The sequence below is a fragment of the Ictalurus furcatus genome, chromosome 7 (assembly GCF_023375685.1).
Source record: "Ictalurus furcatus strain D&B chromosome 7, Billie_1.0, whole genome shotgun sequence".
Classification (NCBI taxonomy): Eukaryota; Metazoa; Chordata; class Actinopteri; order Siluriformes; family Ictaluridae; genus Ictalurus; species Ictalurus furcatus.
In genome coordinates, this window is record NC_071261.1 from 3,495,466 (window position 1) to 3,519,010 (window position 23,545).

The window sequence follows — 23,545 nt, forward strand, 5'->3', positions numbered from 1 at the left end:
TATATATATATATATATATACAGTGAGGGAAAAAAGTATTTGATCCCCTGCTGATTTTGTACGTTTGCCCACTGACAAAGAAATGATCAGTCTATAATTTTAATGGTAGTTGTATTTGAACAGTGAGAGACAGAATAACAACAAAAAAATCCAGAAAAATGCATGTCAAAAATTTTATAAATTAATTTGCATTTTAATGAGGGAAAAAAGTATTTGACCCCCTCTCAATCAGAAAGATTTCTGGCTCCCAGGTGTCTTTTATACAGGTAACGAGCTGAGATTAGGAGCACACTCTTAAAGGGAGTGCTCCTAATATCAGTTTGTTACCTGTATAAAAGACACCTGTCCACAGAAGCAATCAATCAGTCATATTCCAAACTCTCCACCATGGCCAAGACCAAAGAGCTCTCCAAGGATGTCAGGGACAAGATTGTAGACCTACACAAGTCTGGAATGGGCTACAAGACCATTGCCAAGCAGCTTGGTGAGAAGGGGACAACAGTTGGTGCGATTATTCGCAAATGGAAGAAGCACAAAAGAACTGTCAATCTCCCTCGGCCTGGGGCTCCATGCAAGATCTCACCTCGTGGAGTTGCATTGATCATGAGAACAGTGAGGAATCAGCCCAGAACTACACGGGAGGATCTTGTCAATGATCTCAAGGCAGCTGGGACCATAGTCACCAAGAAAACAATTGGTAACACACTACGCCGTGAAGGACTGAAATCCTGCAGCGCGCGCAAGGTCCGCTGCTCAAGAAAACACATATACATCCCCGTCTGAAGTTTGCCAATGAACATCTGAATGATTCTGAGGACAACTGGGTGAAAGCGTTGAGGTCAGATGAGACCAAAATGGAGCTCTTTGGCATCAACTCAACTCGCCGTGTTTGGAGGAGGAGGAATGCTGCCTATGACCCCTGGAACACCATCCCCACCGTCAAACATGGAGGTGGAAACATTATGCTTTGGGGTTTTTTTTCTGCTAAGGGGACAGGACAACTTCACCGCATCAAAGGGACGATGGACGGGGCCATGTACCGTCAAATCTTGGGTGAAAACCTCCTTCCCTCAGACAGGGCATTGAAAATGGGTCGTGGATGGATATTCCAGCATGACAATGACCCAAAACACATGGCCAAGGCAACAAAGGAGTGGCTCAAGAAGAAGCACATTAAGGTCCTGGAGTGACCTAGGCAGTCTCCAGACCTTAATCCCATAGAAAATCTGTGGAGAGAGCTGAAGGTTCGAGTTGCCAAACGTCAGCCTCGAAACCTTAATGATTTGGAGAAGATCTGCAAAGAGGAGTGGGACAAAATCCCTCCTGAGATGTGTGCAAACCTGGTGGCCAACTACAAGAAACGTCTGACCTCTGTGATTGCCAACAAGGGTTTTTAAACCAAGTACTAAGTCATGTTTTGCAGAGGGGTCAAATACTTATTTCCCTCATTAAAATGCAAATCAATTTATAACATTTTTGATGTGCGTTTTTCTGGATTTTTTTGTTGTTATTCTGTCTCTCACTGTTCAAATAAATCTACCATTAAAGTTATAGACTGATCATTTCTTTGTCAGTGGGTAAACATACAAAATCAGCAGGGGATCAAATACTTTTTTCCCTCACTGTATATATATTCCACTTTCACTGACTTTCATTTTTACCAGCTTGAGTTCTGACCATAATTACCAAACATTCATTCATTTTCAGAATTGTAACCCTTTAGACTCTGGTTTCTTTACATAATTCAAAAATATTCAAAGCTCAGTAACCTTCTTTGACTCGAATACACGGGGTGGGATTTGTGATTTCCAGTACAATATCATTTCTTTCTTTCAAACTGTTCACACATAAAATTTTCAGTATACACATACAACCACAACTCTGACATCCACACACACACACACACACACACACACACACACACAATTATAGCTGCATCATTCAATTGGTCTGCAGTACTCTATAATACAGCAGAATCAGAAAAAAGGAAAAGTATGTATTTTCCCCAAAGCCTAAAGCTGAGAAAATACTAGACATTTCAGAAAATGAAACAAAAAAAATTCAATGTTTGAAACCAAAACAAAAGGCTATTAACACAGAATGCATTATTTTATGCTTAAATGTCACAGGATTAAATATTGCAGTTTGAATGGGTTTCAATGGGGACGTTTTTATCCTTAAGGTCCTGAGTGTAACTATTTTGTGTACCTAGTTTAAAATAAATTTATAAAAGCAAATGAGGGTGAAATATTAAAATTCTAATAAAAATACACACCTTTTGCAAAATTTATGCTGTTTGCATTAACACAGACAAAATGAGGAAAAACAGAGAAAAAACAAAACAAAAATGTTCATAAGAACACATTCACATAAGCATTCACAACAAGTGAATATCAATGAATGCAAGCAACTGTTCAGTCTAACCCAAGAATGAAGTTTGGTCAATAGTGCAAAATAAACAAGGTAACCAACTGCATTCAACAAAACATTTTATTATATAATACATCCAGGAAGAGGGGTGATAAGATTTTTTTATTATTATTGAATGGGTAGTCTTCATAGAAACTCATTCAACCTCCTAAAGTACAGGGAGAGAAAGAAAAAAAAGAGAAAGTATTAATGAGACCTGGTAAATTTAATCTCCTCCATAAACAGAAGTATATCTGCTTATAATAACTGACCAGTCTGATGTGTGTAGGGGTGTGTGTGGTTGTGTTGTATTACCTGCTTGTATTAAATAAATAAAATAATAATGAAAAAGAAATAAGAAAATCCCATCTGTTCAACAGCTGGAACTTGAGACTTACTGTGTCAATCACTATAGGGATATATCTTGCTTTAGACGTCTCTATCACCTCATAAAATATCTTAAAATCTTAAATTTTAAATAAAATCTTATCTTATTATCTTAAAATAATGTAAAATTAAATGTCATCCAAAAATGCTTAAGTGATGTTGGTCAATAAGCACATTTTAAATGCACTCAAAATCTTCATGTACACATATAAATGATTCATGAGTCTAGGTTGGGCTGCAATTCCAATTCCACACTAGAACTGTCATATTTACCTAAATATATTCTAGTTTCAGGTGTACACAGTTCTTTATGCACAAGGGACTAATGGATTAAAGTTCTAAGTATCACCTAAGCAGCAGTGTACATGTGCTCCTTTCAGAGAAAGTTGGAATCACCTGTATGAGATCTTTTTTTGACATTCTCAAGAGTCTATTAGCCACTTTTTCTGGGAAAGGAAATGAAAATTTTCATTATTAATCATAGGGAGCCATAAAAACGAGAAGATGTGTTGTGCATCTTAAATTCATCACTGTATTCTATCTAACAAATATTTAAAATGGCATCAGTTTTGTGCATATGCACAAGCAGCTGGCCTAAGAGACTGTTTTGAATGCAATGGAGAGTGAATATATTCCACTTGCTTTGTTTTTTTTCAGTAACAAGTCTTTTAAGGGTTAAGCAGATCACATCATGGTCTGCAGGGGAAGTTCCATCCAGGGCCACTAGAGAGCACCCTGACTGTCTGTGTAGAACTTCTTCTTCTGTTGTCTCCCTCATTTCCTGTTTTACCATGCTCACCTGTTTGTTGTTTTTCTTGATTAGTTATCCTATTAGTTCCCGGGTTTCAGTCCTTTGTTGTTGGAGTATTATGTTTATTTCTTTACTTTCATTTGAAGATGTTTGTACTATGCATAGTCTTTTTGATAGTTCAAGTATTTCTAGCCTTGTTTATATAATTTGCCTAGTTTCTGGTTGGTATTCTGTTTTTTTTTTTTTTTTTTTTTTTTCTGTCCTTATGTCTGTTTCTCTGAGTCTTTGTTCCTGTTCTCCATTTGCATTCGCATCCATCCATGGACTCCATCATGACAGATAGTCAGTTTTACCGTTAGAGCTGTTAATAAAAGGCCTGAAATGAGACACATGAATTTTAAACTTTCTCTAAGGGAGCAAATATATTGTTTCATTCACAGTCTGATGGTCTGAATGTTGCTGTCTGTGTATGTTATCTGTCTGTTTCTGATGAGACAGGACACAAGTGAGTAAACTCTGTGTTCTTTGTTAAGGGACAACCAATAATCTTCAACATAATTCCAAACAGAGGTCAAAGTACAGGAAGGCAACGTCAAAGTAAGCAGATACATAATCCAAATAAAAAAGCATGCACAAGACAGACAAAAAACAGATTTACACAGGAACAGGAAACTAAGACTCAATACTGCACTAGTAAACCCTACAAGATTTCACAGAAGGTGAGAATCATCAGGTATAAAAAGACTAACAAATCATGGGATAAACTTAGAACAGGTGCACACATTAGGGAAAAGACCAACAGTGAGAAAAGTCTGGAGACTGAACCAAAAACTGAAACAAATGGAAATCATAAACAAAAGCACAGCAGCACTCACTGCAGGACACACGCTGTGCACTGAGGGGGAATTTGTGACAGTTCCACAGATTCCTGGTGCTGCTGAAGGTCGCAGTGGCACTGAACCTCTACTGAGTCTCAGAATTTTCCTCCTTTTTGCGTCTTGATTACTGTTAACAATTTTCAATAGACTAGCAGATAAAATATCCAGTTTAGGTGAACACAGCACTGTACTTGAAGCTTTTATATTACTGGGCTTCAGTTTCTGATTAATTCGACTTACTTCCTGTGGATGATATGGACACATTTCAAGTTATTTCTATTCTGCGCTGTCTGTGATTAGATCCATTTCTGTGGTGCAAAGTAATGTGACATAAGATAAGATGCTGTAGAGACTAAAATGACTCAGGAAAGCTTTCGTTATTAGGTCATCTCATTGAGTGTTGGTAGTGCTTGTGCTGAAAACCCTGGCACATGCCACAGAAACTAGCAGTAGTGGGAACATGCAGGTGTGACTGTTTTAATTTTGGCTTCACTGTGAATGTGAAGGACAACATTTTCTTATTTCTCAAAGGTTACAGCCACAAAATCTAACCCTTTTATTTATTATAGTATTTGGTGAAATGAACTTGACTGGTTTATATCTGTGTGAAGCTGCTTCATTCACAATAATATTATATTCTCTGTTTTTATTTCATTATTCAGTACAAGTTGTCACGAGTTCCCCTTTAAGCAGTGTGCTGCGGAGCATGTGAGCGCGCTGCCGAGCAAGGTGCGCGAGCACCTGCTTTTTCGTTGTTGACAATCGTGGCATTTGGACACGTGCATTTGTTATGTTTGTTGTGACTCCTCCCTGTTCTGTCATTGGCTATTGTTTCACGTGTGTCTGAATTGCCCTCAGCCGTCAGCCATTACGAGGCTGATTATGTTTGTGTATATATACCGCGCGCCTCCCAGCACACAGCGTAGAATGTTAGATTAGTCATAGTTATAGTCATATTCATATGTTTTCATTCGTTTGTTTAGTTCACGCTGGTTTCTCCGCTCCTAGTTCCTAGTCATTGTTTATGTTTCTTGTTTTGATTCTCAACCTGTTTTCCGTGACCGCGACCATGATTCCTGCCTTGCCCCGTGTAGGCCTGTTTGCCTATTGCCTGACCTCTTGCATGTTTTGGATCGCGTTTTTGGATCACGTTTTGGATTTACCTGCCTGTGTCTCTCATAAATATAATTGTTCCTACTGCACTTGCATCCGTCCCTATCTCCATTACGTCACGAGACGTGACACAAGTCATCTGGACCTCCCATAGAAGTGTTAAGTAGCATCAATATATGCATGTACATCTTTTAGCCTGAGAATGTGAAATGATGGATCAGCAGTGCAAAAACAGTTTATCACCTCCTCTCTCTTTCTTACTGTTTAACTCACACTGCTGAGAAAAGCAAAAACACAACAGCCATTTTAAAGCCCAGTGATGAACAGAGTGTGAAATGTTCACTAAGGCTCATGGGAAACGTAGTTCTGTACCAAAAGTGCTGAACTAAGCTGATTTGACATCCTGTCAATGATGGCATGATGATTGAGCATGTTTTACTAATTTTTTTTAAATGTTACAAAATCTGTATATTAATGTGACGTGACTGACTGTGTGTAAATACAGCTGAATGTGAGAATAGTATAAAATGTTTCTGTAAGGCCTTTAGGACTTCTGAAACTTTATCTGAAGTCTCATGAGATGTAATATTTTGATTAATATTGTTGGTAATGATTTTAAGTCATTAGGCCTCATGAAAGATGACTAGGCATTAAATGAGCTACACATCTTGAGATTTTCTGAGCTATTGTCACAGTGGTAAAACCTTAATAAAAAGTAAAAGTAAAAAAGGGTTTTTCCTTAATGCCTAACTGGGAGTTAGTATGTGTAAGTGTTTCCTGATATTTTCATAGATAATTCCCACTGGATATTTAGTAAAGACTGAAATCTTGTTTTTTTTTTTTTTCACAGACTTATTGTTTTTATTAAAATATTAAAACGTATCAGAACAAAAGCAGACTTCACTCCAAAACTTATCTGCACAGGTATTTACTTCATAAAATATTACAAAATAAGAATTACTCCATTTAATTACACATATTACACTGTATCAAACCATAATGTACTTTTATCCCTGAGTAAATGCTAAATTAAGTAAATGGGAAATTCATTCAAAATAATATTTTAAAATTAATATTCAATTTAAACAAAGTAAAAGTCGTAGCTAAATCAACAACAACAACAACATCAATAATACAAATTAAAGCTTAAATAGTAAAAAATAAATGCATATGAGTATTACAAATACATCAGGAAAATAAATTACTCCATAAAAAAACAAACAAACAAACAAACAAAATACATAATGCACAATGAGAATTAAAGTTTTCATCCAAAATCACAGAAACAGCATCACAGCCACTCATCACTAAAACTGTACTTACTGACAGAGCACATACACGAATGTGTTCTCTGTTGCACGGGGAGCTGCTGTTATTTAAAAGCTAGATGATAAAATAATGTAAACACCTGAGACTCAGACAGATGCTTCAGCTTCTATCACTCTGTACGGTCTGTTGTCCTCATCAGGGTCAGCTGTAAAATACACACTCATGAACACTTCAAATTAGCCTCTTATTAAATGTTAGGGTTTAATTTTATGGCTAATGAAGAACACTGTGAGCTCTTACTTCGAGCTCTGTAACATTTCACTGCCAGAATGATGGTCACCAGCACATACGGAGAGGCCGCTACTGCACTGCTGAGGAGCTTCAGTACCGACAGTGGAGCTTTTCCATCTGATAGAACTGGAGGGGAAAATACCATGGATAATAAAATAATTATAATATATTTTACAAAATAATAAACTATAATTAATCATATATAAAGCATTAAGTTACTGGTCATACATTTACGCTTCATGCAAAAATATAAGTCTAATATTCCTCTATTAAGTCTGAACAGATGTCTTAATATGTTACTTTATTTAATAACATACAGGTGTTTCTCTGGAACATTTAATTGAACATTAGGACAGTTATATTTGCTCTTTCCTACTGATAATGTAAAAGACATAAAATAAACATCTAAGACAAAATGTAAATAAAAATCAGGCTGGATTTTGAACAGTGCTGTATTGTTGAGCTTGAGCCGAGAGGCTAGTTGATGACAGTCACCTGGCAGGTTAGTCACAGCCTATAGACGGTTTGTTGACTGTAAAGTGTCTAAAGTGGGCTTTAATAAATAAATTGTTAATGCTTGAAATGCAAGTATCTTGTCTAAACATTAACACAGAGTCTAGCCTGCCGGCCTTTGATAATAACAAAGGTTTCTCTGGTCTACAGTACTTCAAATACAACATAACTTGTTCTTATTTTACTCAAAAATGCTGTAAAAGTGGTGTTATTTCAAGGAGGTTTAATGAGATTTCTACACTATAAATTCTAAACAGTAATAAATATAGAGTTGCTTAGAAAATGTAAAGAAGCAAGAGGTCATAATAAATATTGTGAAAATGCTTTAAGAATGGAAAACTGACTCCAACACAGCAAAATTTTTATTTAAATTAATATATGAATTATTTCTCACCTCTGACTGAAACCCAGCTTTTCGGTGACTCTCCTCTCTCTGGGTGTTTACAGTGGTAGAAACCTTCATCTGACTCTGAGACAGTACTGATGGTCATCTCTCCTGTAGTCTGGGACTGGAGAACTGAATAATCTTTATAGAAATCAACACCAGAGTCTGAGATCTTTGAGTTGTGATGTAAACAGCGTAAAGTCAGAGGACGTCCCTCAGTTACAGGATGGACAGGACTCTCCAGGATCACATCACCATCTGTAGGAAAGAGAAAGAAGACCGTGAAAACACACAGTGTCTAAAATACAAATATAATTCTAACATTCGGACCTCTATCTAGCTGCTTCGTGTGGCATTACTGTATGACCACACTGCTATATTTATGACCAAAAGATTGTAGAAGATGTGACAATAGCATGAAAAAATAATATTTTATTTTACCAAAACACTCCATTGTCTGTAATGAACACTTTATATCAGGTAAGTTGTTGGCTGTAGCAATATGTGCTAAGCCAAATAAAATATCTGAGCAGTTGTCTGAGACAGCTGTGCAGAGGTTTTATGTTCAGTGTTATTGTTTGTTGGTTTACTCTTTGGTTTTATGAATAATAAATATCTGCTGCCCATAGCTACATATCTACCTAGGATACACAGTTCACTGGCTAGCTTTAGCTCACAAATAATGTCACCAGAAAGTTCTGTTTCTATTTATAAAGATAGATGAAGTGATACTGCAGTATACTTCATACTGCTAGGTTTCTGTAACTAAAGCCCTCAGACTCGTGCCCGTGTACAGAGATGGACCAGGTGTTAGATATATATGTAACTGTCTGAATGGTAGATGTGGAAATGTCTGTTCTGACTCCAGATCTGTATATATTTTCCCTGGGACTTGGTATGGATCATAAATTATGGTCATAATTATGGCAGCTACAAGAAAGAGCTTACATGACAAACAGATCAATAGGGCCTAGAAATCTACAAAAAACTGCATTGTAGGGAATCACCTGTTATATGGTTGGCAAATCCATGTAACTTTTTGTTTAATATGCAATGTAGCATTAATATGACCCCCAGGCTCCAACTTCCCTTACCTATATTTTTCTAGTATTCTATTTTGCTAGTGGTTCAATGCTGATTTATTTATTTATTTTGATTTTTATTTATTTATTTTATTTATAACATTCACATTAAACCAGTTAGATATATAGAACATGTCTAGGTTTTGTAGCTAATAGTGCTATCCTGCCTGAAACACAAGTAACATCATAAATCTTAAAGAGCATGGACGTAACTTAAGAACTAACTATGAGCGTAGTTTATACATTAAAGTTTTCATCATGTATTAAGTTATGTAAATGTACAACTATGCAGTTATGTTAACCAAGGCAGAGTGATGCAGAGAGAATATCACTTCATTTCGTTACAATACTTGATTTTTTGTAAATGTTAGGTCCAGGTATGTATATTAAAATATTACTGATGAGAACATTGAAGACTCACTGTGCACTGTGATGTTGACAGGATTACTGCGACCTCCAGATTCAGACTGACACCAGTAAACTCCAGTGTGTGATGTAGAGAGGGAGCTGATGTTACATGTAGATCCTGAAACTGATGAACAATCAGACACTGTCTCACTGTGTGTGTATCCTCTCACTGTCCATCCAGTAGAGTCACTCTGGTCCTCACAGCTCAGTGAGAGAGAGTCAGCAGTAAAGTGTTGAGTTCTGCTGGGATTGATGATCAGAGACACTGGAGGAGATTCACCTGAAACACACACATTATATATTATGGTTGTGAACAGAACAGATTACACATGGAAAATTAATGATAGATAGATAGGTAAACATCATGAACAATTAAAATGTCATCACTGAGCATGTAAAATAAAGCAATATGCTGAAAAAAATACTTAGATAGTATGTACTTGTCTTATCTTCAAAGAAATTTTCAAATAAAAAATGTCAAAAGCAAAAAAATACACGAGTGTCATACAGTGTTAATCCTTTAAAGTCTGAGAAAACAGCAGTGAGTTCAGATTTAGTAACTACACACCTTTCCTAGTAGTTACTGAACACGATGTAGGATGACTAACTGAATAATAAACTGTCAGTTTAAAGAGTTAATTCTCACTATTTATGAACAATATACATTATGTTGACACATGTTTATAAATCATCAAGTAATTAGATTTTAGCATTTCACTGGTCATTACTGGAGTTTATAAAATGCTCCTGAAACAGTCTCAGATAATAATGATTACACAACTGTAAAAGTTTCAGATTTTTGCTTCAGTTTGTTTCAGTAAAAGTTTCAGATTCCCAATTTATTTATCTGCTGTCCTTCCATCCCCCCTACACACACACACACCCACACACACACACACACACACACACACACACACACCATTGATGTTGATTTATTTCCTCACCAGTGATGCACAGTGGCTGTAGGTTACTGTCCCGTGTGTGAAAGACTGGTTCTCCTCTCTCTGCTCTGCACATATAAACTCCTGTGTGCTTCACAGTAACAGGACTGAGAGTGTAGGAGCCTCCAGATCCTCTGCTGCTGTCTGAGAGGAGCGCTGTACTGTACCTGAGGGAACCCTGACTGTCTCTGGAGGGAACCTCTGTGTACCAGCTGAATGTCCAGCCTGTAGAGGAGTGTTTAACCTCACAGCTTAGAGTCACTGAGTCTCCTTCAGTCAGCCAGCGCAGTGGAGACACACTCACTACTGCCTCTGCCGCATCTGATGGACAACAAATGTAAAAAATACATAAATAAAATCATACAGAGTGGTAATCTCGTTATATATAATTAATGACAAGATAAAACAAACTCACACACTCACCTGATACAGTGAGTGTAACAGCATCACTGATCACTGATCTCTGAGAGTCACTGCTTCTCCTCCCTCTGCAGGTGTATTCACCACTGTCATCATTTCTAACTGAGCTGAAGCTGAACTCCTGTGTTGTGCGGGATGGGTAGAGTGTGTTATCTTTCTTATACCAGCTGTATGTCCACTCAGTGTCTCCTCCTCCCTGTATTTCACATCTGAGAGTCACAGTCTCTCCTCTGAACACATGTTTATCAGGCTTTATGGTCACCACAGCTTTAGGACTCCCTGTAAAAAAATAAAATAAAAAAAAGTATGTATGAATTAATTCCCAACAGCATTATTTAAATGAGTAGTAAGATTTTAAAATGGAATACAGTATATCTGCCACATGTAAATAATTAAGTTCTGTCAGAGGTGGACTGAGTCATTTTAACAATCACTACTAATGAAGTAAATGTAGATCACAGTTAGGAAAACTGACTCAAACCTAAAATTAATCAAGTTACTGTTCTGATCATTTAGATCTTTTTCACTATTGATTCATGTCTGAGTTACAGTGTGTCTGTTATCCTGTTTTCCTGAATATTCATCTTTAGGAACACTGAGTGACAGCAAGGGTACAAGAAACTAAAGGTAAAGATACACAATAATACTAGAAATAACTGAATGGGTATAATTTGATTACAATTTTAACAGTTATACTTAATAAAAAGAAGAAAACATGGTGCTAGAAAACAATAATTCTGACATACACATCTTTACTCATCACTGTATGTCTGTCAGTTACCCGGCCTTTAACCATTGAGCCACCATTACCCTAACCTCCCATTTTCCAAGAAATACATGCTTTGTTGAACTTGTGGTTTTTTGTTTGTTTTTTATACAGTGCATCCGGAATGTATTCACAGCGCTTCACTTTTTCCACATTTTTTATGTTACAGCCTTATTCCAAAATGGATTAAATTCATTATTTTCCTCAAAATTCTACAAACAATACCCCATAATGACAACGTGAAAGAATTTTGTTTTGAAATCTTTGTAAATGTATTAAAAATAAAAAACAAAAAAGCACATGTACATAAGTATTCACAGCCTTCACACTAACTGTTCCTCAGTGGTGGAATGAACTTCCAATCTCAATCCAGACCACAGAATCTGTCACCATCTTCAAAAAACTGCTAAAGACCCACCTCTTCCGTGAACACGTAACTAACCCCTGAAACTCCAACCCCACATTATCCATTCTTTATTTAAAAAAACTTACTCTGGCTCTTACACCTCGACTCTGCGCACTTTGCTTGTCTAGAACTTAATTAATAAATCTTATAATCTTAAATTATAAGCACTCTTTATAAATGTGGCCTCTGACCTTTTCAAAACGTTTGTCTGGCAGAACATACTGGACACTAAAGTTTACTTCTATATCATAAATTAAAAGAAACATATTGTTGCCTGAAAAGAATAGCACACTGGCCACTAGAGCAGGAAAGCCTACAACTGTCTATTAACATAAATAGTCATGGGGGCATACATTTACAAAATGTTTTGATCGCTTTGAATTCATTATTATATTGTATTTTCAATCACAGGAGTATTAGTGCAGTTGGCCAGCAAGAAGAAGAGTTTGTGACCACAGTAAGGTTGCTCACCATTTCATATTTGCCTAACATTCAGGAACAAGGGTGCTCTGAAATGCACACATCATATATCAGTAAAACGGATGTATATAATACCTTTACTCATTTTCTCATCTTAGTAATATATGTGGCCATTGTTTTGGGAATAATACAAGAAATAAATGTTTGAAAAAGTGTATGTACTACATCCTCACTAAATCAACAGCCTTCATCCACTTCAAAATGGTTTGATATCCATCCCACTCTATATGAGTTTGATACTCATATAATGTGATCAGATATTTTATTCAAATCTTTATTGAAATCATAGTAATACAGTCATTCTGTCTAAACTAATAACACAAATTACTCTTTGTTTAAATCTTTCATTAATATTTCACAGCAGTATTCGAGGTAAGTTTTAAAGGATCACAAATGTTTTCTTGAAACTGTGCTTGGATGTGAGGTGGGAAAAGAGGTAAGTACAGGATGGCAGATCAAGGGGTATTAAGGTGATGTAACATCTCAGGAAGGGACAGACATTGCTGATAAATGCACAAGCCCCTTTCACAGCTTCTGAGCAGCTTGTTAAAGGAGGTGTACATACTTTAATTTCACCTAATCAAGGCTAGTATCAAGCCTCTTTGTCTTTTGTCTCAGCTCACCCCAGTCCTGCTAAGTCATGCACACTGTCTCTCTCCAGCTTGAATAAAACGTGGTGAAGGTTGCAGAATTTTTTTTTTTTTTTTACTTTGCATGTACCTTTGACCCTTAAACCTGTGCCTCTGTTAAACAATAACTAGGCCTATACATCTGTTATTATATATTTTTTTATATTCTTGATGACTATGGCTTACAGCTCATGGAAAAGTCATGGACATCATTCAAAATAACAAAAGAAAGTGGAATAATGTATTTTTTTTAATCCATTAAAAGCAAGGCAAACTCTTCCTGTCATTTAGCATATATTTAAATCGTAAAATGCTGTTCTTCTTTCTTAGCTACATCATTTGTGTGCGTGACCGTGCCTTACTTTTGTTTTTTGTTTTTTACCCTTTTTTTGCCTTTGCCACGCCCATTTGTTTTGATGTACATCTGATTTTTGACCCTGCCTTGTAATGATAGCAAAATGAAGCTTTCCTCCCAAATATATCAAAAAGGTGCTTTGCTTGAAGTTTTCAACATAGTGTGCGCTAGTGGCATCTGGTGGCCGAAATCATGAAGTGCAGGGTTTGGAGTTCCGGCAAAACAAATCTGGGATTTTCTTTTTTTTTTTTTGATCATCGAAGTTTTATTGGAAATTTGCATTTTACACATTATAACACTACACCCAACAACCCCAACAAAACAACCACAGCCAAAACCAAAAGAAAGGGGGAAACAAAAGACAATGACAAACAAACATTCAAAGAAAACACACACACACACACACACACACACACACACACAAAAAGAAAGGTAAGATCATTAGTGTTTACCATCTATCTCTCCTCAATCCACCTCCAGGGTGTGTACATCATTGAAGTAGTTAATAAATTGTTGCCATTTTCCCAAAAATTAGTCACCCCTGCCTCTGATGTTATACTTGATTTTTTCAAGTTTTAAAAAGAACATTAAGTCTTTAAGCCAGACTGATATAGAGGGGGATTATGGAGAGGTCCAAGACAACAATATTCTGTGCCAAGCAAGTAATGATGCAAAGGCCACAACACTAGCTTGTTTATGGTTCAGAGGCTGATGCTGAGATGAAACACCAAAGATGGCAATTATAGGACAGACATCCAATTTGATTTTAAGAACGTCGGACATAGTTTAGAAGAAAGAATTCCAAAAGTTCTGCAGTTTGGGACAGAGTGCAAATATATGACTCAGGTTACAGGGCGAAAGTTTTCACATGTCAGGAACATTGGGATATATTTTAGACAGTTTACTCCTAGACAGGTAAGCTCTGTGGACCATTTTAAATTGTATGAAACTGAGTCTAGCACAGGACGTGGTGGTATGTATATATTACACTAACGCTCTGCTCCAGTAATCATCCTCAAGCTCCAGGCCCAATTCCTCTTCCCAAGCACTAATGGTTTTAATATTGTAAAAATCATCCTGTGACCAGATCGTTGCATATATCCGTGAGATAATGCCACCCTTATGAGGATTCAGTTTGAACACCTCTTCCCATGCAGACTTTGTAGGTAAGGAGGGAAAACCAGTGAATAGGGAGGAGACACAATGCCTAATTTGAAAGAAAAGGAATAGGTGAGACGGAGGCAGGCTGAATGACGAGGACAACTCAGAAAAGTTTGCAAACACATTATTAATGAAAAGATCCTCAAAGCATTTCAGACCCTTCTTTTCCCACAAAGAGAATGTGGAATCTATAAAGGAGGGGGGAAAGAGGTGGTTATTACATATTGGTGTCATGGTTGAGGCCGAGAAAGATTTAAAATTTAAAATGACGGCGAAACTAATAAACAATTTTTAGAGAGGTACATACTATTGGATCATCCATGTGTTGTGAAAGGGCTATAGGAAGGGAGGAGAACACCATAGCAGGGAGGGAGGTTGAAATACAAGACTTTGCTTCTAAGTGGCACCAGGGAAGAGAGGGGGCCTGCACCCAGAGCACCACGTTCTGAATATTAGCCGCCCAATAAAAATACAATTGGGCAAGGAGAGGCCACCACTTAGTCGAGTCTTTTGAAGTGAAAATTTGGAAACCCTGGGAGTTTTTCCTGCCCATATGAAAGTGGAGATTAATTGGTCAATATTCTTGAAGAAAGATTTGGGTAAAAACAAATGAATGGATTGAAAAAGGTAGAGGAATGTTGGAAGAATTTTCATTTTTACCGTGTTTATTCTACCAAGAGGGGATAATGGTAGAGCTGCCCATCTTTGAAAGGCTGACTTCATGTATGAAATTAAGGGTGTAAAATTCGCTGCCATTAATGCAGAATAAGAACGGGTGACATTAACTCCGAGATATTTGAATTTTGAATCCTCCAAATGAAAACGTATTTCAGTCTGTTTTATCTTTTGGCCAGACTGGTTTATGGGTAAGCATTCACTCTTTTGTAGGTTCACTTCATACCCTGAAAATTTCCCAAAGTCATTTAATACGCGTATTATCTCTGGAATAGATGCAATCGGATCTGTAACATAAAGTGGTAATTGTCAGCATACAGGGCTAGTTTATGTTCAATTCCTTTGCGAATTACACCCTGAAATACAGGAAGAGTTCTAAGCGTTATCGAGAGAGGCTCAATCGCTATGGCAAAAAGTAAGGGAGACAGAGCACATCCCTGGCGCGTACCCCGTGACAGAGTAAAATAGTCCGATTTAGCATCGTTGGAATATATGGAAGCTTGCGGTTCCACATATAATAAACAGATCCATGATATCAGTCCATCCCCAAAGCTGAACCTCTTTAGCACTATAAAAAGATATTCCCATTCGATCCTATCAAACGCCTTTTCTGCATCCAAAGAGATGACCACTTCAGAGGAGTCGCTGGGATCTGGGATTTTCAATGCTTTGAAATTATTTATTTACTTATTAATTTTTTATTATTTTTGTTTTTCACAAAATGAAGTCAACTGGAAAATTAAGTAATACTGTGTATTATTTAGGCCTAATAAACAAAACACAAATCCCTTATGGGGTATATGAGGGGGGTCTTTTTTGTTTATAAGCTCTTACATTATTAATACAACTTTTTACAAAGATGCACCCATATTTGTTGATATGAGTTCATTTTTTTCCCTGAACTTCAGAATGCCCTTGTTTCTTTGCAGTTTGCATAACTGTATCTCTGTATCACTAATCACTATAAATAACTCTAAACACTATTTTTGTGTAAACACAGGGTTTGCGCTTCTTCTGAATCACTTTCCAACGCACTATTTTGGTTTGGTGACGAAACAAACTCCGGATGTCATTGATCACATGTTTTTGGCAGAACAAAGGGTTGTATGTTTTTGACACATGCTTCTGAACTTCAGTATCAATCGTGACATCACTACTGCCTAGCCTTGAAACTAAACTAATATCATTTTGGATTTGTCTGCATTTATAGTGTTTTTTTTTTTTTCTGGTAATGATTCTGCCTGTTCTGACTCTAAGTTTTGTGTTAATAAACCTTGTGCATATGGATCCTTATTCTGTCTCCCTGAGTCCTGCATTACATCTACAGTCTCAGAAAGTTATTAAAAAAGAGCTCTATCGCATCAGGTTACCAAGAGAAAAGGTTTACTCCTTTCTTACAATAAGTTATTTTACCAAACTTGTTTGTTACCAACAAACATCACTGTGAAAGACAAAATAATTTCATGCAATTGCAATTTCACCAATTCAAGTAAATAAAAGCATAAAAAACCTCCAAATTGCATCATAAATTTTGGGAAAAAAAAAAAAGCTGTAGTAAAAAACGAGCATTTTTGGCTGCAACAATCACAAACAAACCTGCAAAATCCTGGACTGTTTAGGTCATGTAGCCAGTGCTTATGAGTTGAGCTGACTGACAGCATTAGAGCTGGTGTTCAAAGAGGTGTTTCCAGAATAATTTACAAAAACCTTTAAAAAGTTTAATTTAAAAAACTAAATTTGCAACAGCCACAGCTGACGTCCCTGGGGTCAAGGTTAGACTCCCCATTAAGACACCTTAACTACTCAAAGCCCTGCTCCCTGACTCATATCACTAGCAAATATTCATATTTATATTCATATATTGTTCACTGCTCTAGCAGTTCTACCCACACAGTGTGTTTTTGTGTTGTAAGTGACGGTTTGTCAATAAAAGTGCAAATACATTGTTTTAACAACACTTCCTGATCAGGTTTTTTCCTCAGCAATGCCACATTAATTAACATTAATAGTATGACAATGTAATAACATTATTGTTTATTAAAACACAATATTGAATTACTTCTTTCTAAAAGTATATTCACACAAAATTCACACATTATAATTTGGTACATTCCAGCATCTCTCAGGGTTAAAAGTCAGCTCATAGACTCCCAAATTGTGTATGGTTTTGTGTATGTGGGGTAATGAAATGTTTCACCAGGGACGTCGTTAGCATGGCCGTATACAGGGTTTAAAAAATACAGAGGTCCAAAAACTAAGTTTGCTAGAAGGGTTGGGGGTGAAAAATACTGAATTCCCTGATCGACAGATGTGCATTTTCAGACATTGGATAATAATAGTTTTAAAAACATGTCAGTGGGCATGTCAGTGTAGAAATGTGTCTCTTTGACTGACATCAGCTCTATCACCTCTCATCTCAGCCTGGTCTACTCCAAGATTGCTCTGCATGTGTGGTCTGTCTGAGTCGCTTCCTTTTGTGTCTCCTGTGCTCTTTCTCTCAGCCTCTTTTTCTGTATCTCTCTGCTCCTCATAACCTGCTCCCTGTTTCTCATCTCTTCTTGTCTCTCTGCCTTCAACATTACAAACTTTCTGTTCATTTCTCTCACCATCCTCTGCTACTCTTTCTTCTCTCTCTCCCTCTGAATTCACTGCCTGTCCCATTCTTTATGACTCCTCATTTGTGTCTCCTGTCGGAGTGTAATAAAAATAATTTAGTAAAATTAAAACACTGTATTTAATCTTTCTGTTTGAGTTTGTATCATTTTAGATCTGAATTATAAAAATGTGTCTCAAGCAGTACATTAACGTAGGAAAATGTGTTTTATACAAAGTGATATCTATAGTGCTATACTGTATTATGACACTATACTTATGAAAGTAAATTGAACCTGTAGGCTTCACTGTAATTTCCAAAGAACATATATCTCTGTGGTTATTAGGCCTACATTGTTTGAATGAGTTCAGGTCAGATTTTTTGTTAAACAGCACAGTAAATAATAATGCTAATCATATTCTGTGCACAGTGGGTAGTAACTGCTCTTCCCCTCTCATCTTCATCATCTTCTTTTTCTTTTTCTCTCACAGTCTTTTCATTTTTGTCTGTGTCAGTAAAGAAAGTAAACACAGGGTAAATTGATATTTATTTGCAAATTTTACCAGCCTTTGCTAGGATAATCTTGCAATGAAAATAAAAATATATGTTGGTACCTCATCAATTTAACACGCATTTCAACCCTACACAAACTGATATGAAATTTCATTGTGCAGTAGTGTAGTGTTGATTTCCGTCTCACTCACTCTCTAAATAAATAAATAAATAAATAAAATCCAAAAAGTATTTTGGCTACATAGTACAGCCATTCTTGCATTTTGTTGGTGTTGGATAGATGGTGACAAAGTGGATTTTAATTTCTTTATTTTGATATAATTTAAGTAAGTCATATTAGATCAGTCTCTAACACAAATTATGAGACAGGTACACCATTGACCAAAGATAACCTTATTTCTATAGATTTTAAACCCATTGTTACTCTATAATATACATCACTAGAAAGATGTTTGGTGGCTTAAAAAGATTTGGGGGTGGATACCCAGACCCCACTAAAAGACGCTTAACCCCACATTCATAAATCTCTAGTGACATCCCTGTGTTTCACCATTGATGAGTCCACTGTCACAAAGACAACATACATGTCTACACTTTTAACTGTTAATGGAATAGACACCATGTGATTAAAATACACTAACCTGCTATAGTCGGTGTAACAGCATCATTATTCTGTGAGTATTTTGATGACTGTGCGCCATTCACTGCAGATGTTTGTCTCACTAATAAAGATAACAAAAATGCTTATGCAGATTATCTCAACATATATGTAGTATGTCTAAACATCAAAATTTCTTCAACTTTAAAGACGTAGTTCAAAAGTAGAAAGCATAACACACCTCCTGCTGTAACTGTGTCTGGATCACTGAACTCTGAGTCATGGTTTCCTGTGTGTGCTATACAAAAGTACTCTGTCTCTCCTTTATTAGAAACTATCACACAGAATTTCTGTGAACTTTGGGTTTAAGTAAGCATTTACATTCAACATATATTGCATAAGCTACAGTTATATGCCTTTTCCTACACAGTTTGTTTGCAACATGTGTCTTCATGATGAAATTCATGTTTTTCCACATAATGTTTTATAAATATTAATCCTGCACGATTAACTGCATGTACACTACATGGCCAAAAGTATTTGGATATCCCTACTAATTAATGCGTTTCGGAATTCTAGCCACACACATTGCTAACAGATGCACACAGATGCTAACAGACATGCAAACTCCATAGACAAACAATGGGAGTAGTCGTTCATACTGAAGAGTTCAGTGACTTTAAACATGGCACTGTCGTAGGATGCCACCTTTTCCACAAGTCAGCTGAAATTTCTCAGTGGAAATGTCAACTGAAAGTGGTATTGTTGTAAAATAGTAGCATATAGGAGCAACAACATTTCAGCTATGAAGCGGTAGACCACACAAATTCACAGAAGTGTGTAGAGTGTAAAAATTGCCTATCTTCTGTTTCATCCCTCACTACAGAGTTCCATGTTGACTCTGGAAGCAGCATCAGCACAAGAACTGTGCAGCAGGAGCTTCATAAAATGGGCTTTCATGGCTGAGCAGTGGCACACAAGCTTAAAGTCACTGTGCTCAGTGCCAGGTGTCAGCTGGAGTGGTGTAAAGCACTGCCACTGGACATATTCTCTCGAGTGATGAATCATGCTTCATTATATTCAAGTCTGATGGATGAATTTGGGTTTGGTGGCTGCCAGGAAAATGCTACCTACCAGAATGTATAGTCCAAAAGTAAAGTTTGGTGGATTAAGATAATAATCTCCTATGCTGCAATTATGAATATTACAATACCTAGAATCCTTATCTTCTCCTAGCCAATCAGAAATTTGAGTATATTCGGAAGCATATTTGAAAACCGGAAAGCACAGAGATGCCCAAGGTTTTGGAGAGGGTCTGTGGAACCATGGGAATACTGCATTGCACATTACTACCCCATGATTCTTGTCACCTCCAAAGATTACAAAAAAGGTTATTTGTGGTAAACAAAGAGTGTAATACATAAAAAGCTTTATTCCTTGAATAAAAGGAATAAAAGCAATAAACATTATATGCCGATATGAATGTGACGCAGTTCTATAGTCCTACCAATTATCCAAAACACTATGATGGTGTGTGCCAGCAACTATGCAGTACACTTTCTCTAGTGACAAAAGTGTTTATGATTGTATGCTCATAGAACATGCCCATTTACCAGCATTGACCATCACATCTATAGGAGCCTTTAGGACACCCCATTCCAAAACCATGAGCATTAATATGGAGAAATCCAAAAAGAAAGTACATACAACAGTTCCATTATAACCTCTAAGGGGCCTCTCAGAGGTGCTCAGACAGAAATACACAAGGACACCACTTCCAAACTTGCAAGAACCTGCAAAACTTTTCACACCCTGATTTGTCTAGGACCCCTTAACTCAAAACAAAAAGTTTTTGCAGCTTGGGGTGAATCGTAAAACATTCACACATTTAATTGCTAACATTATGCTTCATTTGATTTTCATTATAAACCTTGCACTAATAATGACATGCTGAAAATTGATCGAGGGTACTAAAGAATGAGCAAGCAAAGGTTCAATTAAAAAAACAGTAAGTCCGCGGCTTTTCTTAAATGTAATGGGCCTAAATATGTATTGAATCTGCATGTACTCTGAAATATTTAACAAACATACCAACCAAACAGACCCCTGTTATGTATGCCAAGGACCACAAGGGGTCAGCAGATCCCTGGTTGAGAAACCCTGCAATAACTCAAATAGCATGGACCTCCAGACCAGTGTACAACTGCATTGTCACTTGACCATAGAGTTGATTTTTACGGGGTAGTGTGAGCCATTAGAGGTGCTGAGAGTGCTGCCTTTTAAAGTGTTATGTACTGTGAAATATTATGCATCCCAGATAATCTACATTGTGCTCTTGGTGTGTCGATTGTCTCCTTTAAATATTTAGTGTCAGGCCGAAACTGGAACAAATACATTTCTGTTAATAGTTTATAGATCCCCACATCTTGAAATTAAGGGTGTATCAAGGTCTGCAAGCTAGATAAAGCCTGCTGCCTCGATTTCTTTGGCCCACATGAACTTAAAAATAAATTATGTTGAAGAGGCCCGCAGTATATCATCTAGAATTCTCACCATAGTTTGCAAATATCACTGTACAGCACATGATCATCTCTGTGCTATAACACTGCTTAAAATCAATGACTGGCTGCTGCGTTTGATTCAAGTCATACACGCATATAAAACAATTTAGAAACATGTCGGATGTGAGCAGAGGCATACACAGTAATTGCTTTCCGTGTGATGAGGATGTATACAAAATAAAATCATGATCGTCTTATCCTTTTAAGGCACAATCTACCTTCAAATGACCTTGCCATGTTAATAATGTTGCCATAAATTACCTTTATGATAGTTCCACTGTTAAAATAACATCAGTAATAGAGGAACATTATAGCTAGCAGAGTTTGTTCCCAACCACCCATCTGCACATTATTTGGTTTAAGTTGAACTTGAATGAAGTGGAGAAGCCGTGAAATATAAAAATGGATTTTTGGTCGTTCTGGTTTTGTGAATTGTGCTCAAAGTGTGGCCGAGAGAATAAAGGGAGCTGGAAGCTTCACTTGTCTCCTTCCTGAGTCCTCTTTCACACCCAGACACACACCAGGTTCAACCACAGTTATAATAAATAAATAAATAAATAAATAAATAAACAAATTATATATATATATATTATTTTATTTTTTTTACTAGCTGTACAAGAATCTAATTTAAGGTGTTAAAATGTCACTTTGATATTTCTTGCAAATGAATTAAATATAATGATCTTATACAGTGGCAAGAAAAAGTATGTGAACCTTTTGGAATTTCATAGTTTTCTGAATAAATTTGTCATAAAATGTGATCTGATCTTCATCTACGTCAAGGGTATTGACAAATATAATGTGTCTAAAATAATAACACACAAAAAAATCTGATTCCTCATGTCTTTATTGAGAACAACCAAAAAAACCTCATAGTGCTTGTGGAAAAAGTATGTGAACCCTTGAGTTAGTACTGGCACCCTGTCCAGGGTGTACCCGCCTTGTGCCCGATGCTCCCTGGGATAGGCTGAAAGGGAGTAAGCGGTTGAAGATGGATGGATGGATGGATGGACCCTTGAGTTAATGACCTCAAAAAAGCTTTTGTTTTGCACACCTGGAGTCTCGTTAAGAAAATGAGTTTTTAGGTGTGGACTACAGCTACTTTGACTGATAAAAACCCCTCAAACTTTTGGAGTTTGCTCTGCACAAGAAGCATACGCTTATGTGAGCCATGCCTCACCAAAAAGAGCTTTCAGAGGATCTACGATCAAGAATTGTTAATTTACATAAAGCTGGTAAGGGTCACAAAGTGATTTCAAAGACTTTAGAAATTCACCAGTCTACAGTTAGGCAAACATTCTACGAATGGAGACACTTTGGGACTGTTGTTACTCTACCAAGAAGTGGGCGCCTAGTCAAAATGACACCAAGAGCACAACGAAGACTCCTCAATGAGGTAAAGAAACAACCCCGACTGACAGCCAAAGATTTGAAGGCATCATTGGAACTGGCTAACATCTCTGTTCATGAGTCTACAACACGCAAAACATTGAACAAGCAGGGTATCTACGGCAGGACACCACGAAGGAAGCCACTGCTTACTAAAAAGAACATTGCTGCACGCCTGAAGTTTGCACAAGAGCACATTGACACTCCACAGCGGTATTGGCAAAATGTTTTGTGGACTGATGAAACTAAGATTGAACTATTTGGAAAAACCACACAGCACTACATCTGGCGTAGAAAGGGCCCGGCATATCATCATGAATACATCATGCCAACCGTACAGTATATTGGAGGAAACATGATTTGGGCCTGCTTTGCTGCATCAGGGCCTGGCCAGCTTGCAATCATTGAGGGGAAGATGAATTCCCAAGTATATAAGACAATTCTTCAGGATAATGTGAGAATGTCTGTACGTCAGCTGAAACTGTGTAGAAGTTGGGTGATGCAACTTGACAACGACCAAAAACACCGGAGCAAGTCCACAACAGAATGGCTTCAGAAAAACAAAATCCGCC

At 36.9% G+C, this 23,545-nt stretch overlaps 1 protein-coding gene across 1 annotated transcript; it reads right to left on the bottom strand.

Moving 5' to 3' along the window:
- Positions 1-6,237: 6,237 nt before the first annotated feature.
- LOC128610635 (Fc receptor-like protein 5) lies at positions 6,238-17,980 on the bottom strand. Its single transcript, XM_053630055.1, has 7 exons — positions 17,728-17,980; positions 10,878-11,126; positions 10,431-10,784; positions 9,500-9,766; positions 8,006-8,254; positions 7,108-7,224; positions 6,238-7,012 (listed from the first exon to the last, which is right to left on the bottom strand). Exons 1-7 carry the CDS (start codon positions 17,978-17,980, stop codon positions 6,954-6,956), a joined length of 1,548 nt encoding a protein of 515 aa, XP_053486030.1. The 3' UTR covers positions 6,238-6,953.
- Positions 17,981-23,545: the final 5,565 nt, after the last annotated feature.